The sequence below is a fragment of the Pterocles gutturalis genome, unplaced genomic scaffold (assembly GCF_000699245.1).
Source record: "Pterocles gutturalis isolate BGI_N339 unplaced genomic scaffold, ASM69924v1 scaffold435, whole genome shotgun sequence".
Taxonomy (NCBI): domain Eukaryota; kingdom Metazoa; phylum Chordata; class Aves; order Pterocliformes; family Pteroclidae; genus Pterocles; species Pterocles gutturalis.
In genome coordinates, this window is record NW_010137845.1 from 6,581 (window position 1) to 20,495 (window position 13,915).

A 13,915-nucleotide genomic window follows, 5' to 3' on the forward strand; every position below is an offset into this window, starting at 1 on the left:
TGTGACAGGTAGTAATTTATGAGAAGCTTCATAGGCAACAACAAAGAAATTCCAGTTATTCCCCACTTAAAGGCTGGCCTGAATTTTATTTTAGCAACAGCTACTGATGGTACCCTCTGACACTGTATCACTGGCTCTAAAGCTGTATGATTCCTTTCACTTTCCATCACACGGGTGATGAAAGGGACTTCAGGGCAAATATAAATCAAGTTAAAGGTGTTTTACCTGGTGTACATCCCCCTTCCCTTTTATTTTTTTTTCTTTTTGTTTTGTTTTGCTTTAACCAGAAGCCTTCCCTTTGAAAATACCTAGGCAGGTAATTATTGGCGCTCATTTGTGTTTCACTGGATAAGGTTTTTTTTAAGTGGACTTTTCATAAGCCCAGTTGGAGCTCTTCTGAATATTTTTCTTCAAACTTTTGCTCATTAAAAAGAAATAATAGAAAACTCTTCTTCCTTCCACCTTGACCCAGGACTGAATATTAGATCTTTTATATTGCATTTTCTCAGTAAGTCTTCCAGTTACTTACTGCCTTCTTCTGCAGAGGGGTAAAGCAAGACAAAGTGTGTCACTGAAACAATAAGCACTAAATAGCATATGCAAAAAAGATGCACAGAAAGGGAAAAGTATAGCTTGAATAATAGCATCATTCTGTATTTTGCAGGAACAGTATATATGAAAGCATGCTATTGGGGAACAAGCCAATACATACCTAACTAATTACAGTAATTACATTATGAGACAGGGGTGTGGGACATAGCTTTTAACTGTTGCAGGCCAAATGTGTGTTACTGTACAACATCTGTCCTGTTGATTGGACTTCACATTGTTTTCATAACTCTGCTTCTCCTTGATATACCTGGGACTGGAAACTGAAATCAAGTCTCATATACTTAACCCGTGTGGACCAAAGCAGATACTGGAGATTAACACCTAACTGCCATCTCTTGCAGCTGAAAACCCTTTCTGCTGTAGCTGTATTTCACTTCCATCAGCTTCTAGATGACTGAACAAAAAAGTGTGATGATGCTGTGGTGACACACTCTCACTTCACCAGAGATTGCAGAGAGCCCTGCAGCCTTTCCATAGCCAGGGATTCGGATCAGAATAGTCTCTCTAGAAAACAAACTGGTTTGCACGAGGGATGGATGTCTGTCTTAGCCAGGAGTCCAGTGCAGAGCAAATCCACATTCATGGGAGAGAAACCCCAGCACTGTCTATATGACAGCAAGGTTTCTTTCCCAGGGGAGGCACAGACAGACCCACCAGAAGTGCCACGAGGACACTGTCAGCGTCTGAATTCATCAAGTAGTGAGGCTGCTTAGCTAAGTTTATCATCTCCATTTGCATCAAGTTCCTTATTGCACTAGCACAAGCCGAAGAGGCTCCTTTCAAGTCACCCAATGGACAGTAGCTCATGTGTTAACAAGTCAACACAGACAAGGAACTTGCTGCAGAGGATGAAAAAAAGTACACTGCATACCCACCTGGAAAAATGGAACAAAACAGACCAGTTGAGATTGTCTCCATCCAATATTTCTGGAGAAAGTTAATCATGAAGCAGTGGCTGCCCTAGAAAATACTCACTCATTAACACTAGCTACAATACCAAGGGTAGCAAATACATAATTTTCAAGAAAGGCAATAATGGGGACCATTGCTCATTGTGCCCTACTTCAGACACTAGACAACTTAGTTGAAACAATCATAATGGGATTATAAAGAAATACCACCTAGCTGACAAAGATGTGACAGGCAGAAGAACTTAGTATGGCTTCTGAACGAAATGGACCATTGATGTGGTCTGGTTTTGCAACTCATTAGTGGTCCAGTTACACCGAGCTAGTTAATGGTGCAACAGTCACACACAAATATACCACTTTGTTCTTGAAAGGCAAAGCAAAAGATCAGAACCATTCGCTGAAACCCTGGCGCTACTGAGCATGCTGGGAAACCTTAGTTACTACAAAACCCAGGCAGCTGACTTGCACAGACGCAGAAAAGGGTACCTTTCAGGAGCAGAGGTCCTCGACAACTCACATGGTCCTGCCAACATGAATGCCACACGCTAGGGCCTCAGTGGAGCTCCGGACATTCTTTGTCTCATTGCCAGTCAACAGTGCTACTACTGTTAGCTCATTTCTCCTCAAGTCTAGTGAGATTTGGCTCCAGTTGGCTTATGAAAAGCCATTTGTTGGGATATGAGATCAAGGACTGCATTTGGATGGCTTAAATCACAAGTCTCCAGCTGTACCAAGTTCCCTGCCTTGACTAACGCAAATCATCTCAAGGGATCTTCACAGGCCCTCAGGTCTTCAGCACAAGGACTAAGCCTGAATCGGGTCTTCAGTTCCTTGTTCAAAGCTTTAATTTCCTCCTGCTCCTTGAAGCATCTGTGAACCTTGTATTTGTTGTGTGAAGATTCTGTACATTCAGTTCCTCTCCCTGACCATCTCCAAACAAACCCTTGCTTCTTTAAGTTACTCTTCCTCTGAGTTGCTTACCAATTCTGTCTTTTCAGGATTAATATTAATCTTAGTTCTTCAGCTGAAAACAAGCTACTTCACTCTCTTGTAGTTGCTGGGCTATATCTGATTAAAAATACAGCATCTGCACACTTCATGGACCTCCCTTGTGTGCCACAGAGGCCCCATACCAACCAGTTGTGTCCCCCACACTTCCAAGTAAATTGCCATTTAGGAGTGTTCTTTGTGTCCTAATGCTCACCACACAGACATTTCTGAAAGTGTTTGAACTCTAGACACACCAAGCATTACCTTGGACTGCTTTCAGGCTAAGTGTTCTTTGACACACAGAGTTCCAGTAGCTGTATCATGAGACGTGCGCGAGATGTACAGTGCAATTCCAGCAAACCATGAACTGTAAAGACCCAAAGTTTTAGAGGGGAATTTATTGTCTGGGTGCATATCCAATATCTTTTGTCAACCATTCATGAGAATAATAAAAAATAGAAGCTTTTTAAATGACAAAAAATAGTTACATATAATACAGATTTTCATCTTGCATTGAAGCAGAGCAGTAATAAAATGCTCACGCGTGTTTTCACAGTTAGTTTGCATTGCTTCTCTCGGTTAAAGCATCAGCAACTCAAATCTTCCAGTCAGAACCCCTAGTTAGTAGTCTCACAGGCCGATCATGAGGGTGAACGTTCTCTGCATTTTGATACAAGTAGAGCAGGCATACTTGATCCATCTCAGAACTACTCAGATTTTCAGAGGTACCAGCTATGTCTGAAGCGAAGCATCCTCGCTACAGCGGAAAGATTTTTGTATCAGAACATGCTTTTAGGCCCAATTCAGAAACACATCTATGGAGTACTCAAGAATGTGCTTAAATCCCAGTTGATTCAAAGGGCTCCGAGTTGATCCTTTGTGAACAGCTCTGCTTCTTCTGCCCCTCACAAGCACTGCACGCTGGTGTGAAGCACTAGCCAGTATTTGATTGCACGTGTAAGTTGTTTGCAAGACCACAAAGGATTCAAACATTCTTCAGCACTCCATTTACTTGAGACCTAAATGCATTTGCTACATGCATACATTTATGTATGTACTGCACACACCCCCAATATTATTGCAATAATTCTTTGCTGGTATGACAGTTTATATACCAAGTTTCACTTATTTTGTTTTCTATAAACATTAGAAAAGAACACCTGAAGAGGGCTAGAACAGCTTTCAATCAGTCACTATATTGGCATTGAAAGCTTTATTTTGAAAACTTTAAGCAGCAATACTGAATAAATAGACAGAATGATTGTTTTGTCATCTCCATACAACCGATGGCCTTCATCCAAAACATTAAAATACTGTAGCAAATAGAATAAACATGCATGTTTCAATGTTCTTAAAAAAAAAAAAGGTGTAATATAAAAGTAACACTTTGACACTTATTTTAATACAGTACAGACCATTAGAGACTATTTTCTGGAAAAAATATCTGAATAGTTTTGTTATTTACATGGATCATTAAGGCCCAAATTCACTCAAGTTAATGCACATCAGGAATTTATATGCTTCAAGATAACTCACTAAAAATTACAAGATCCATTTTTTTTCTCATACTCATATGATCCCAGTTCACTAAAATAATGCAATTCTCTTCACACTAAAACCAAGGCAATTATTGCCCTAAGAGGAGATTTTTATTTCACTAAAGGATCTTTTCCCTCTTACCTCACAATGAAAGCATGGCTGCATATTGCTAATGCTAGTGGTAGTTGTCTTCTTCAAGAACTTCCTTCCAGCTTGCTAGGGTTTAGAAAAGCAAGCAATCTCAAAGCTAACAGACCATTTCCAGAAGCAATTCAGGCACTTGGGAACCTAAGTCCCACTGAAAGATAACAGGAGGCAGGTTCCTAGTTAACTTTTCAGAGTGGGATTTGGGTTTCTCTGTTGCTTGGGCATTCAGAGTGTTTACCTTTGCCTTAACCCACTGGCTTTTCAAATTGTCAGCCCCCCTTTTTCCCCTAACAACACAGCATCACCAGCAAAAATAAACTGTATCCTCATGGATGAGTGAGGTAACACAGTTAATTTCCATTAGTAATAAATTACAGGAGTTCACCATATAAATTCCCTGTGCACTGGAAAATAGTGCTTGTGTATTCAACTATTTAGCGCAAGCAAAAAACCCCATTTTTATCATGCTGGCCAGTAAATAATATGGCACTTGTTAAAATTAGTATGTGTAGCTTCCTTTCTGCTAATGCCCCATAAGTAGGTTTGAAACACTTCTGAAAATGAATTTTTCTACATTTTTAAAGAAAGAGTGAGGTTCTGCAGTTGATTAGAAGCAAAACTCTTAACGCCATAGTGTGAGAAATTTTTGTAACTGTAATACGTTGTTCAATTCACATTTAATGCAAGGGCATGCCATTTCTTTTTGGTTTATTTACAGAGCGGGTGAAAATGCTACAGAACTTTAACCTGGGTGAAATTCAATAAGCAAGAGGAGCATGGTGGGGGCAGGGGAATTTGTCAGTGTCTCACAAATGACAGGTTTGGATAGCGAAGCCTCTCCTTTGCCAAAGAGTGGCGGAAGCTGTAAACGTTTTTCAGATCACCTTGACACATGCTAAAGCCCTGACAAGAGGGTCCACTCGATGATGCAGTGGCCGCTCCTGAGCCAGCTCCAGGCTGGCCCTTCTGTCAAACAGCTGCTGCAATCAGCAGATGCTATTTTTTAACTTAAATGGCAAATTCCTTCCTTGATTCTGTTACAAAGGCATAACTCAAGCCCTCCAAAGCTGTTCTTCCCCTTCCTTTTAATCCTTTTCCTCCTCCCTCCATCTTAAAGAATAACCTGGCAGAGAAAGAGAGCAGTTTTTATGATGCAAGAGCCCAAATCAGCTCAAACTGACATCTGTGGGAGATGGACCTGTCACAAAGTATGACAAAAACATAACTGGGTAAGTATGCTGATCTGCCTTAAAAATATTTTATCTTAGTACAAGACTGAAATTGCAACAGGCTTTTCCTTGTGTTTCTCCCCACCCCCATGCAGCATAATTTGGGCCAGACTTTGCAAGGTGCTGAGTGCCTCAGTTCTCTAACATCAAGAGGTGCTGAAGATGCAAGATATCCACTGGAGAGGGACATTTTATTTCTGTAAATTGAACCCACAATGTAAGGCATATATGCTCAAGTACCTTGGACAGATATTGTCCCCAAACTATGAATATTTTACACTTTTTTAATATATATATATTTACACTTTTTTTTTTAATACAAAGTTATGGACACAGTAAACATGAGCACAGAATTGTGATAAACTAGCAATAAAATCAGTGAGCACTGCAAAGATTCCTCAGGTAGGAACATCTAATTTTTCCAGTTTGCTCACGAGGGACAAAAAAGACCTGATAAGTTAAACAGTAAAAATTCAGAGTCCATTTGGAAAGGTCCTTTATATATTCACAGCCTTATCTGTTGCTGTTAGTCTAAATACAGCAGCATTTTTAGAATATATGATGCCATTAATAAGTGGAAAGGGAAAAAATGCATTTAACACTCAAGAGTCCTTCATCTTCTACTATATTGTATAAAACTTCCATTTGTCAGTATGACTAGGAAGCTCCTTTTTTAAAAAAAGAAACTTAAATTAACATTTATCTGCACATTAGTAAATCAACACAAGAGGATACTAGGAGTTAAGAATTCTTAGGTATTTTCTATGGCAAAAGCTTGGCGTTTCTGACCAGTGGTAAAATCCTGACCCTACCAAAGACATCAGGAGTTCTGTCATTTTGCTACTGACTGACGTGCAGGTATTCAATACTGCAGTGAAAGCACAGTGACCCCCTCCCACGTCAAGGGGATCTCAGAGGTGGGGATGACAGTATGAGTTGCTGTGAGAACAGGAAATCCAAATGCAACTAGGTAAGGCCCATCCCTTCTCTAACTCATCCATGAGGCCAGCCTCACAACATACACAAAGCATCCCACTGATGCCAGTCACTTTCTCTACAAACTGGTGTCAACTTTAGCAACCTGATTTCAAGGCCTGTAACCAACATGCTACTTGGTAGCGTCTTATTTTCTGCATGGAAGCCATTTTGTCTAATCCTTGCTTAGCTTTGATTGCATCAGAGTGACATCAAAATAGGATAATGTTCTTTTTTCACATGTTTTGTAAAAAATTACTACCAAATGTGTGAATTTCCTGCTTGTGAGCTTTATCTTTCAAAGAAGCTAAAAGCCTACCTAACACTGAGGACCTGGAATGAAATTCTGCCCCCACTCAAGTCAGCAGAAGCTCTGTTATTGACTTAATGGGTCTGTCTGACAGGCTTCTTCCCTCCACAAAACTTAAGTGAATTCTGGAAGGCTGGAAGAGGATGCTCATTTGTCTTGTGTATTTTTTCTCCTCCAACAGCAAGATTTACTGCAAAACAAGAACACTGTAATGGCTAGTGGAAAAAATAAAAAGTACAAAATCACACACAGTGAAAACTTCCTACTCTCTTTTGGTAAGATATATGAAGACAACTTCTTACATTGTTCTTTTCTCAAAAGGCATATACAATATGGCAAAATATTTCAAATATACATTCTATATAATAAAATATCATCTAACTAGTGCATCCTCAATCATATGCTGGAAATATTTTTACCAAGCCAAGGTTTAAATTCCATAAATCTTTTGAACTCTAGGTGCCTCATTCAAGGCAGATTCAACAGCAAGTAAATCCCACAAGCTCACTTTTCAAGCCTTAGAAGGTAGCAATGGATGGAACATGACATATTATGACTGACAACAGAAATTAACTAAGTCAGTGGTGAGAAACCATTGTAATGGTTCAGCACTCCACAGCACTCTGCATTGCAAGTCGTTGTACTTGATCAAATGGTGGATGGTTGTACATGCAAATTAAAGTCATCTTGTCAGACTGACATACAGCCATACGTGATTATCCACAAGTTAAAATAAAAATATAAAAGGTCAACATTCACACGTCCATTGATTAAAGGGAATAAATTAAACCTCAGATCAGTTGCATACATGGTTTCCTTCACCCTCAGTCTTTTAATTATGCCTATACACGGAACAATACTTTCCCAAACACTTCTGAAGTGGCAAAAACAAATGAAGGTTTTTGCACTCTATCTGTGCTCACAACAAGTTCATCCTTGCCAATTATGAATTGAGACAGTTCCTCTTCTCTTTAGCATCAGTGCACAGGGTATGGCTCCAAGTGGTGTGTTGGAGGAAGAAGAAAAAAAAATAGGGTGGCTTAACAAACAAACAAACAAAAAAAAAGAATCTTCTTCCATTCATCATTGGCAGAATAAAACAAAAGTGTATCTTGTCCAGGGTACCTTGCTAGGTCCTCTCCAGAAGAGGTATGTACTGTCATACGTAAATGCCCTCTGGGTTAAAACCAGACGACAGGGGATTCTGTAGAATGCGAAGGTTACTGGGGAGTTGCCTCGACGAGCCAGGGCGCTTCAGCGACCCAGACTGAAATGTTGGCTCTGCACAAGAAAAAGGGCAGTTAGAAAAGTCATCACCAAGGGCGATGTCTGTAGAACACCTCTCTTCTTCCTGGTTACTGCCGTGTGTGCTTAGTGCAGTACAGAAAAACTAATGCCACGTACAACAAAAAATTCCAATGGCTGACTGGGAAGTGATGAGATCTAAGGTGCACACATCCTACTCATTTAAAAACAGAAAGATGTGCCTATGCAATATAATTACCCTCCCACAAGGAACATGCACACGGATACATGCAATACATTTCTACAGTAATGTGCAGAAAGAGCTTGTACCTATACATAACTCAAAGCTTCAGCTTCCTGCCCACTAAAAAATAAAGTTTATACAAGCGCTGACATTTAAGGGTTCGTTGTCTTCTCTCCCCACTGCCCTACCCTCTCAATGCCTTTTGGTTAGAAAGTTTTCTGAGAGAAGGGACAGAACCAGCTAAGGAGAACGCTGAGAGAAACAGGCCCCTTAGAAGCAGGGTACTGGGTAAAGTGCACCACAGCTGAGGCTGAGCCATAGCCCAGGACTTTCTGCTTGTGCTACAGTTCTGATGTGCGTTCAGAGTGCTCCCATGGTTCTGTCTAGGAAATTCTGAATTCAGATGTGGGCATGTGCAGAATGCACACATCTCACTAGGGGCAAAGTCAATTTGCACATGCAGTAACAGCCATCTGTGCAGGACTTCTGGATGGCTGGCAGCCCAGCTGGATTAACTCCTATTCCCATATGACTGCTGTCTGGGATTTCTTGAGATCCAGACACATTCCTTTTTCTACTTTGACAACACATCCCCCTAGAAGAGGAATAATGCAGATGAACAGCAATGTCAGACGTGCAATCATGTTGTTTGCCAGCTTACATGCCTGCAGCCATTGCAGCCAGACTTGAAAGCTACTGGCCTAATGGGTTACTGATGGGACAAATGTGCCCAGGCACAATAGGAGAGAAGTTATCTATGTACTGCACTTTATTTAGAGCTTGCTAAACCCTTGGAATTAAAATAAATATTTCACACTGTGATTTCTTAATATTTTGCTAACTTATTTGCTAATAGAGCATTCACTTCACGTATGAGTGCTGGCATTAATGCAGCAGGTGAAAACATTTCCCTCCCTTTCTCCCGCCCAGCAAAAGCATTCTGAGTGCCGCACCTCTCTCGAGCTCCACGTGCGGAGCCTCCACCTCAACAGGGTCTGCTGGCAGCACCGTGACCTTCGTTCCCGTTTGCTGGATGAACTGTTGGAGATTGACCTGTCGCAGCTCCTTTGTCAGTTGCTCCAGTTCTTGTTCCCTGTCCTGCCAGGAAAAGGAAAACATCTGCTGAGCAGCAGCGAGCATAAAGCGGCATTTCAAGACTATTTGCCATTGGGCAACTAACGCTTCTACTTTTGATGAGAAAGTCTTCAATTTTTAAATTAAAATGTAAATGGAAGAGCTGAAAGGTATTTTACTCTTGTATTTTAGAAAGTGAATCAACACTATTACTTATTAGGGGTTACTACTGGTCTGTTTATATTGTTTCTTGGATGACTAGCAGATGTTTCTCATATCACCTGAGAAAAATTTTGGCACAACAGATGTGAGCAAATAACAGTAATAGTGAGCGTTCATAAAAAATACATCAAGTATCAGTCTGGCACCAAATCTTAGCTCTGCCAGAAATGTCCAGCATGACTTGGACAGCTCATTCAGTTCTTCTGTTCCTAAAAGGAGAATAATTCCCTTCTCTTCTGGTTCTTTGCATTTTCTATTTAGGGTGTAAATTTTTATGGACAGAACTGTCTCACTCTGCAAGTGTACTATGTTTTGTACAATGAGACCAAATGCTGGCTGATTTACCGCCCCTTCACAAGAACAGAAGATGATCATTTAGGATCTCAAGGCTCTGTAATTATGGCATGAGAAGCAAAACCTACAGCTCCAACAGATTATGACAGTCTTAGACTACAATTATTCCTGCCCCACCCCAGATTCAGCTTCACTAGTAGACAGCTGTATGTGGCACTCTCCTACAGCCAGGATGAGCTTCACCTATTTGGTCACACAAGGGATGGGCTAGCTACCAAGATGCCAGGCAGCACATCTGTGGGCATTTCCATGCCGTCCATACCTCTACATCTCCATTTTGGCATGAGATGGAGGTTGGGTCAACCTTCTTTTCCCTAATTATCTTGTGTAAGCAGATTTATACATGAACTTGCACATGGATTGGAGGAGAATATTTTGTGGATCTCTTCTAGGAACAGTTCCCAACAGCACAGCCCTTATTTATTTTGAATTTGCAGTAAGGTCACAGTTGAGGCTGAATTCAACAGTTAGTTAGAAAATTAACACAAATTATCTGATGTCTGAATTAGGACCTTTAAATGTCAATTTGTCACTGATGTGTTTGTTTGCGTATCATGTGGTTGGTCTCGGCTTCCTGTGCTAGACTGCAGTTCCATTCATTGTCTACGAGCTTCCAGAGAAACTGGACTGAGAAACGGAAGGCAGGCCACCTCCAAATTCTAAGATAATTCTACAGAAAAATTATTCAATTTATTTTTAGCCTATTACTCTACAACTGGGCACTTGGGATACAAGAAATTCTCAACTGTCTTTACTTACTACAGTGTTAATTCTGAAACTCCAGGTTTTATGAGATTGTAACAAGTTGCCATTGTAGGGCATTCATTTTTTTTAAAAAACCAGAATCACTGAAATATACAGGTTAGTAGAACTAACATCATAAATAACTTGTTCTTGGCATTTTGCAACTTTCACACAAAATAAGGTAAAAATGTTAAGTATCACCCCAAATCCTACTGGTTTAAGCTCTTATATCTTATTATATTATCTTAGTATCTAATTGTGAAACTTCAGTGAGATCTTTTACCTGCAGAAGGGTGAGGTTGTTGTTTTGTTTTGTTTTTTTTTTGGCAGGGGGAAGGGGTGTGTGCATTTAACATCTTTTTCTAGAAACAGGGAGAGCAGAGTGCTGCATCTGATCTTTAACTGAACATACCCTCACATTGTTGGAAAGTAATGTTATTGAGGTGCCTAGAGAAAAGGAACAAAAGAGAAGAGGTAGGACAAGTTACTAGAAACTTCGCACATGCTATTAAAAATGCCACCTTCCTGTTCTCATCACTTGAAATCTAGTGAACCAAAATTTTCTTTCCTTCCTTACTGAAAGGTCTATAAAAACCTCTATGCTCAACTTTTCTAGTTCAAATCAGCAGTTCTATGAATATAAATATTTAACTTTCAGCATACAAGAAAATATTTCTCTATTTCCTCCCCCCAAAATTGTATAATACAGAGCTGAGTTTATTTTTTCATGGACTTCCAGATTAGGACCTTCCTTTAGGTTTAGAACAAGCCTGGAATGGAAACTTTCCTGAGAAAGTGAAACCCTAGCCTATAAAAAACAAAAAAGCAAGAAAGATTTTTAACTCAATCATAACCTCACTGAGTGTTACTGAGGATAGGTAAAATATATAAAGAGGCCTTTACACTTTCTGTTAGCACAAATCCTTAAGCATAGTGCACCTGGAAACTTACGACAAATTACAGTTTTCATCCATTTTGCTTTGGATTAAAAGATTACATTTTTTCCCTCCTCGTGTAGTAAAAACAGCTTATACTGACATGGTTCTAAGTCCTCAGGAGCAAGCATGCAAAATCCCTTTACACATTCACAGCAGAATCACCTTACTGCAACTGCAGCACTGTGGAACATGGTAACTGTGAATCCCAGGAATACAGCAAGAATCGCAACTCAAACTGATGTGTGGTGCCTCAGTCCTATCTTATGTGGCACATTAAAACCCCAGGAGCCACAATCTTTCCTTCACCTCATCCCGGATTCATTTATATTTATTCTCTCCCGCTCTATCAAGCTCCAAGTCATATCATTAACTTTAGCAAGAAACCAGATACCGACGTTTCTTTTGACATGTGCCACAAACAGCCTGAGGCGTAGAGAAAATAAAAACCTGAACACCAGTAAGTCAGACAGGGAAGGGGAGATGCTATTCTTTAACACAAAAACCCTCTAAGCTAACAGTTATTTTAGGTCTATATCCATCTATCCAGGTGCTGGTTTTGCACTGTTCTTTTTAATTCATCTATTTTGGTGGCAGACAAAGCTAGCAAGAATCAGAAGTTTAGCCTAAGGTGATGATGGTGCAAATTTCCCTGAAATTTAACAATATGAAGCACTGAGCTGCCAAGGTCTAGGACCTCAGTCCTCAAGATATCTAACCCCAAATCAAAAGGGGTTTGAAGACTGACTAAAAGGCATTAGGCCGAGAGCACTATGGTCCCATTCAGCACCCTGCAGTACAACAATCCCCTACTAGCCCTACATGTGCTATTGTTCAGACAGGAGGTATTATTTGACTGAGGTGTAAAAGAGCCCAGACCCACTAGCACAGGAGCACCTCACTGGAGCTAGCAAGCACTCTCTCTTGGCAAGGCAAGGTGGCCTGATGCATTGCCATGGATGTAGCCATAGTGCCCTCAGCTAGCTTGGCTGATATTAGCTCTGGTGTTTCTCTGTCATGGACCACTGCATGGTGACGATATGCTTCAAGTGATTTCTCAGAGGTGACCAGGCAGTCAGGGAACGGTAGCAAACCAAAGCTGTAACTGATGGGAAAGAAACTAAACCAGCACATAAATAAATGAAAGGTGGCATGGCACTCAGGACTAACCCTGCGGGCCACCCAGGCCTTCTGAATGGCCAGGAACACATCATCTGCTGGTTTATCTTGAGACAAAGAACTAACTAATGTTTTTCTTTTGAAACTATTTGAATGAGTAGAATACATTTAGGTGAAATGAAAATTGCCTGCTCTTCAAAAAAAAATCTGAAATGCAATTTGAAAATGAAAGCTACATTTTCTTCCTTTTACTCAAATTCAATGTGGAAACTTTTTTCTTGTTTTTTTTTTTTTTTAATGGGCTCTGAATCTGTGTAAGAAAAAGTCATTACAATCAGATCTTTGACTTTTCTTTAGCTATGGATAAAAAGGACATTCTTACCTGTAACCGTTTGGTAGCTTGGCCCAAAGACCTTTCTACAGCTTTAATGCCGTTTTCCAGTCTCAGACTCTGCTGGCCCTGAACATCAATTTCACCCTTCACCTTCTCGATCTTCTCCTTGACCTCTTCTTCATTCACTTGGGACTCTTGAACTTCCCGCTGCAACTTCTCTGCTTCAAGGCCACTTTCCATGTTCTGGATCTGAGACATGTAGTCCTTCAGCTTGCTCTCGCACTCCAGGATCCTCTGCCTCATCTCCTGCAGCTGCTCCTTCAGCTGTTTTTCATTCTCCTGTTCAATCTGCAGCTCGTTTTCCCAGAACTCTTCCTCTTCGATCTCCACTTCATTCCTTTTAATCTTCTGCTCTAGCTTGAGGATTTCTTCCTCCAGGCTGGAGTTATATTTTTGTTCCCAGTAGCGGATCTCAGCTTCATTGGACTCCAGCTGTTTCTCAATGTACTGCAGTTTCTCCGTCTGCAGGTGGATCAATTTCTTCAACTCATCCGCCGTCGTTTTACAGTTGTTGAGCACCTTTTGCTTGAACTCGGATTCTTTGCTTTTCCCAAAGATGTCCATTAACCCTTTGGCCCCGCCGGTGAAGGTGAGGGATTTCCTTTTCGGCTCCCTCCTCTTCATGGCCTTGTCGCTGGGAGGCCGCAGCTTGGCCAGGGGAGGTAAGCTCTGCCGGTACAGAGTCCTCTCACGAGCCACGCTGTCCGACGTCGGCCGTTCGCTCAGGGAGGGCCCGGTGCGGCGCAGGATCAGCTGCACGTCGCTCGCGTACTGACCCCATTTGTTCAGCGACACGATGGGGTTTTCGTGCGGTGCCAGGTGCCGCTCCGTGTCCCGCCATTTCTCGATCAGCGTGTACCTCCCGGTGCGA

The 13,915-nt window shown here is 41.0% G+C and overlaps 1 protein-coding gene across 1 annotated transcript; it reads right to left on the reverse strand.

The window, feature by feature from the left end:
- Positions 1 to 6,965: 6,965 nt before the first annotated feature.
- RASSF8 (Ras association (RalGDS/AF-6) domain family (N-terminal) member 8) lies at positions 6,966 to 13,911 on the reverse strand (the record flags this gene model as incomplete). Its single annotated transcript, XM_010082705.1, has 3 exons — positions 6,966 to 7,994; positions 9,156 to 9,300; positions 13,033 to 13,911. Coding segments are annotated over 3 exons (1,146 nt in total), but the record flags the coding sequence as incomplete, so codon positions are not given.
- Between the last annotated feature and the right edge of the window lie 4 nt (positions 13,912 to 13,915).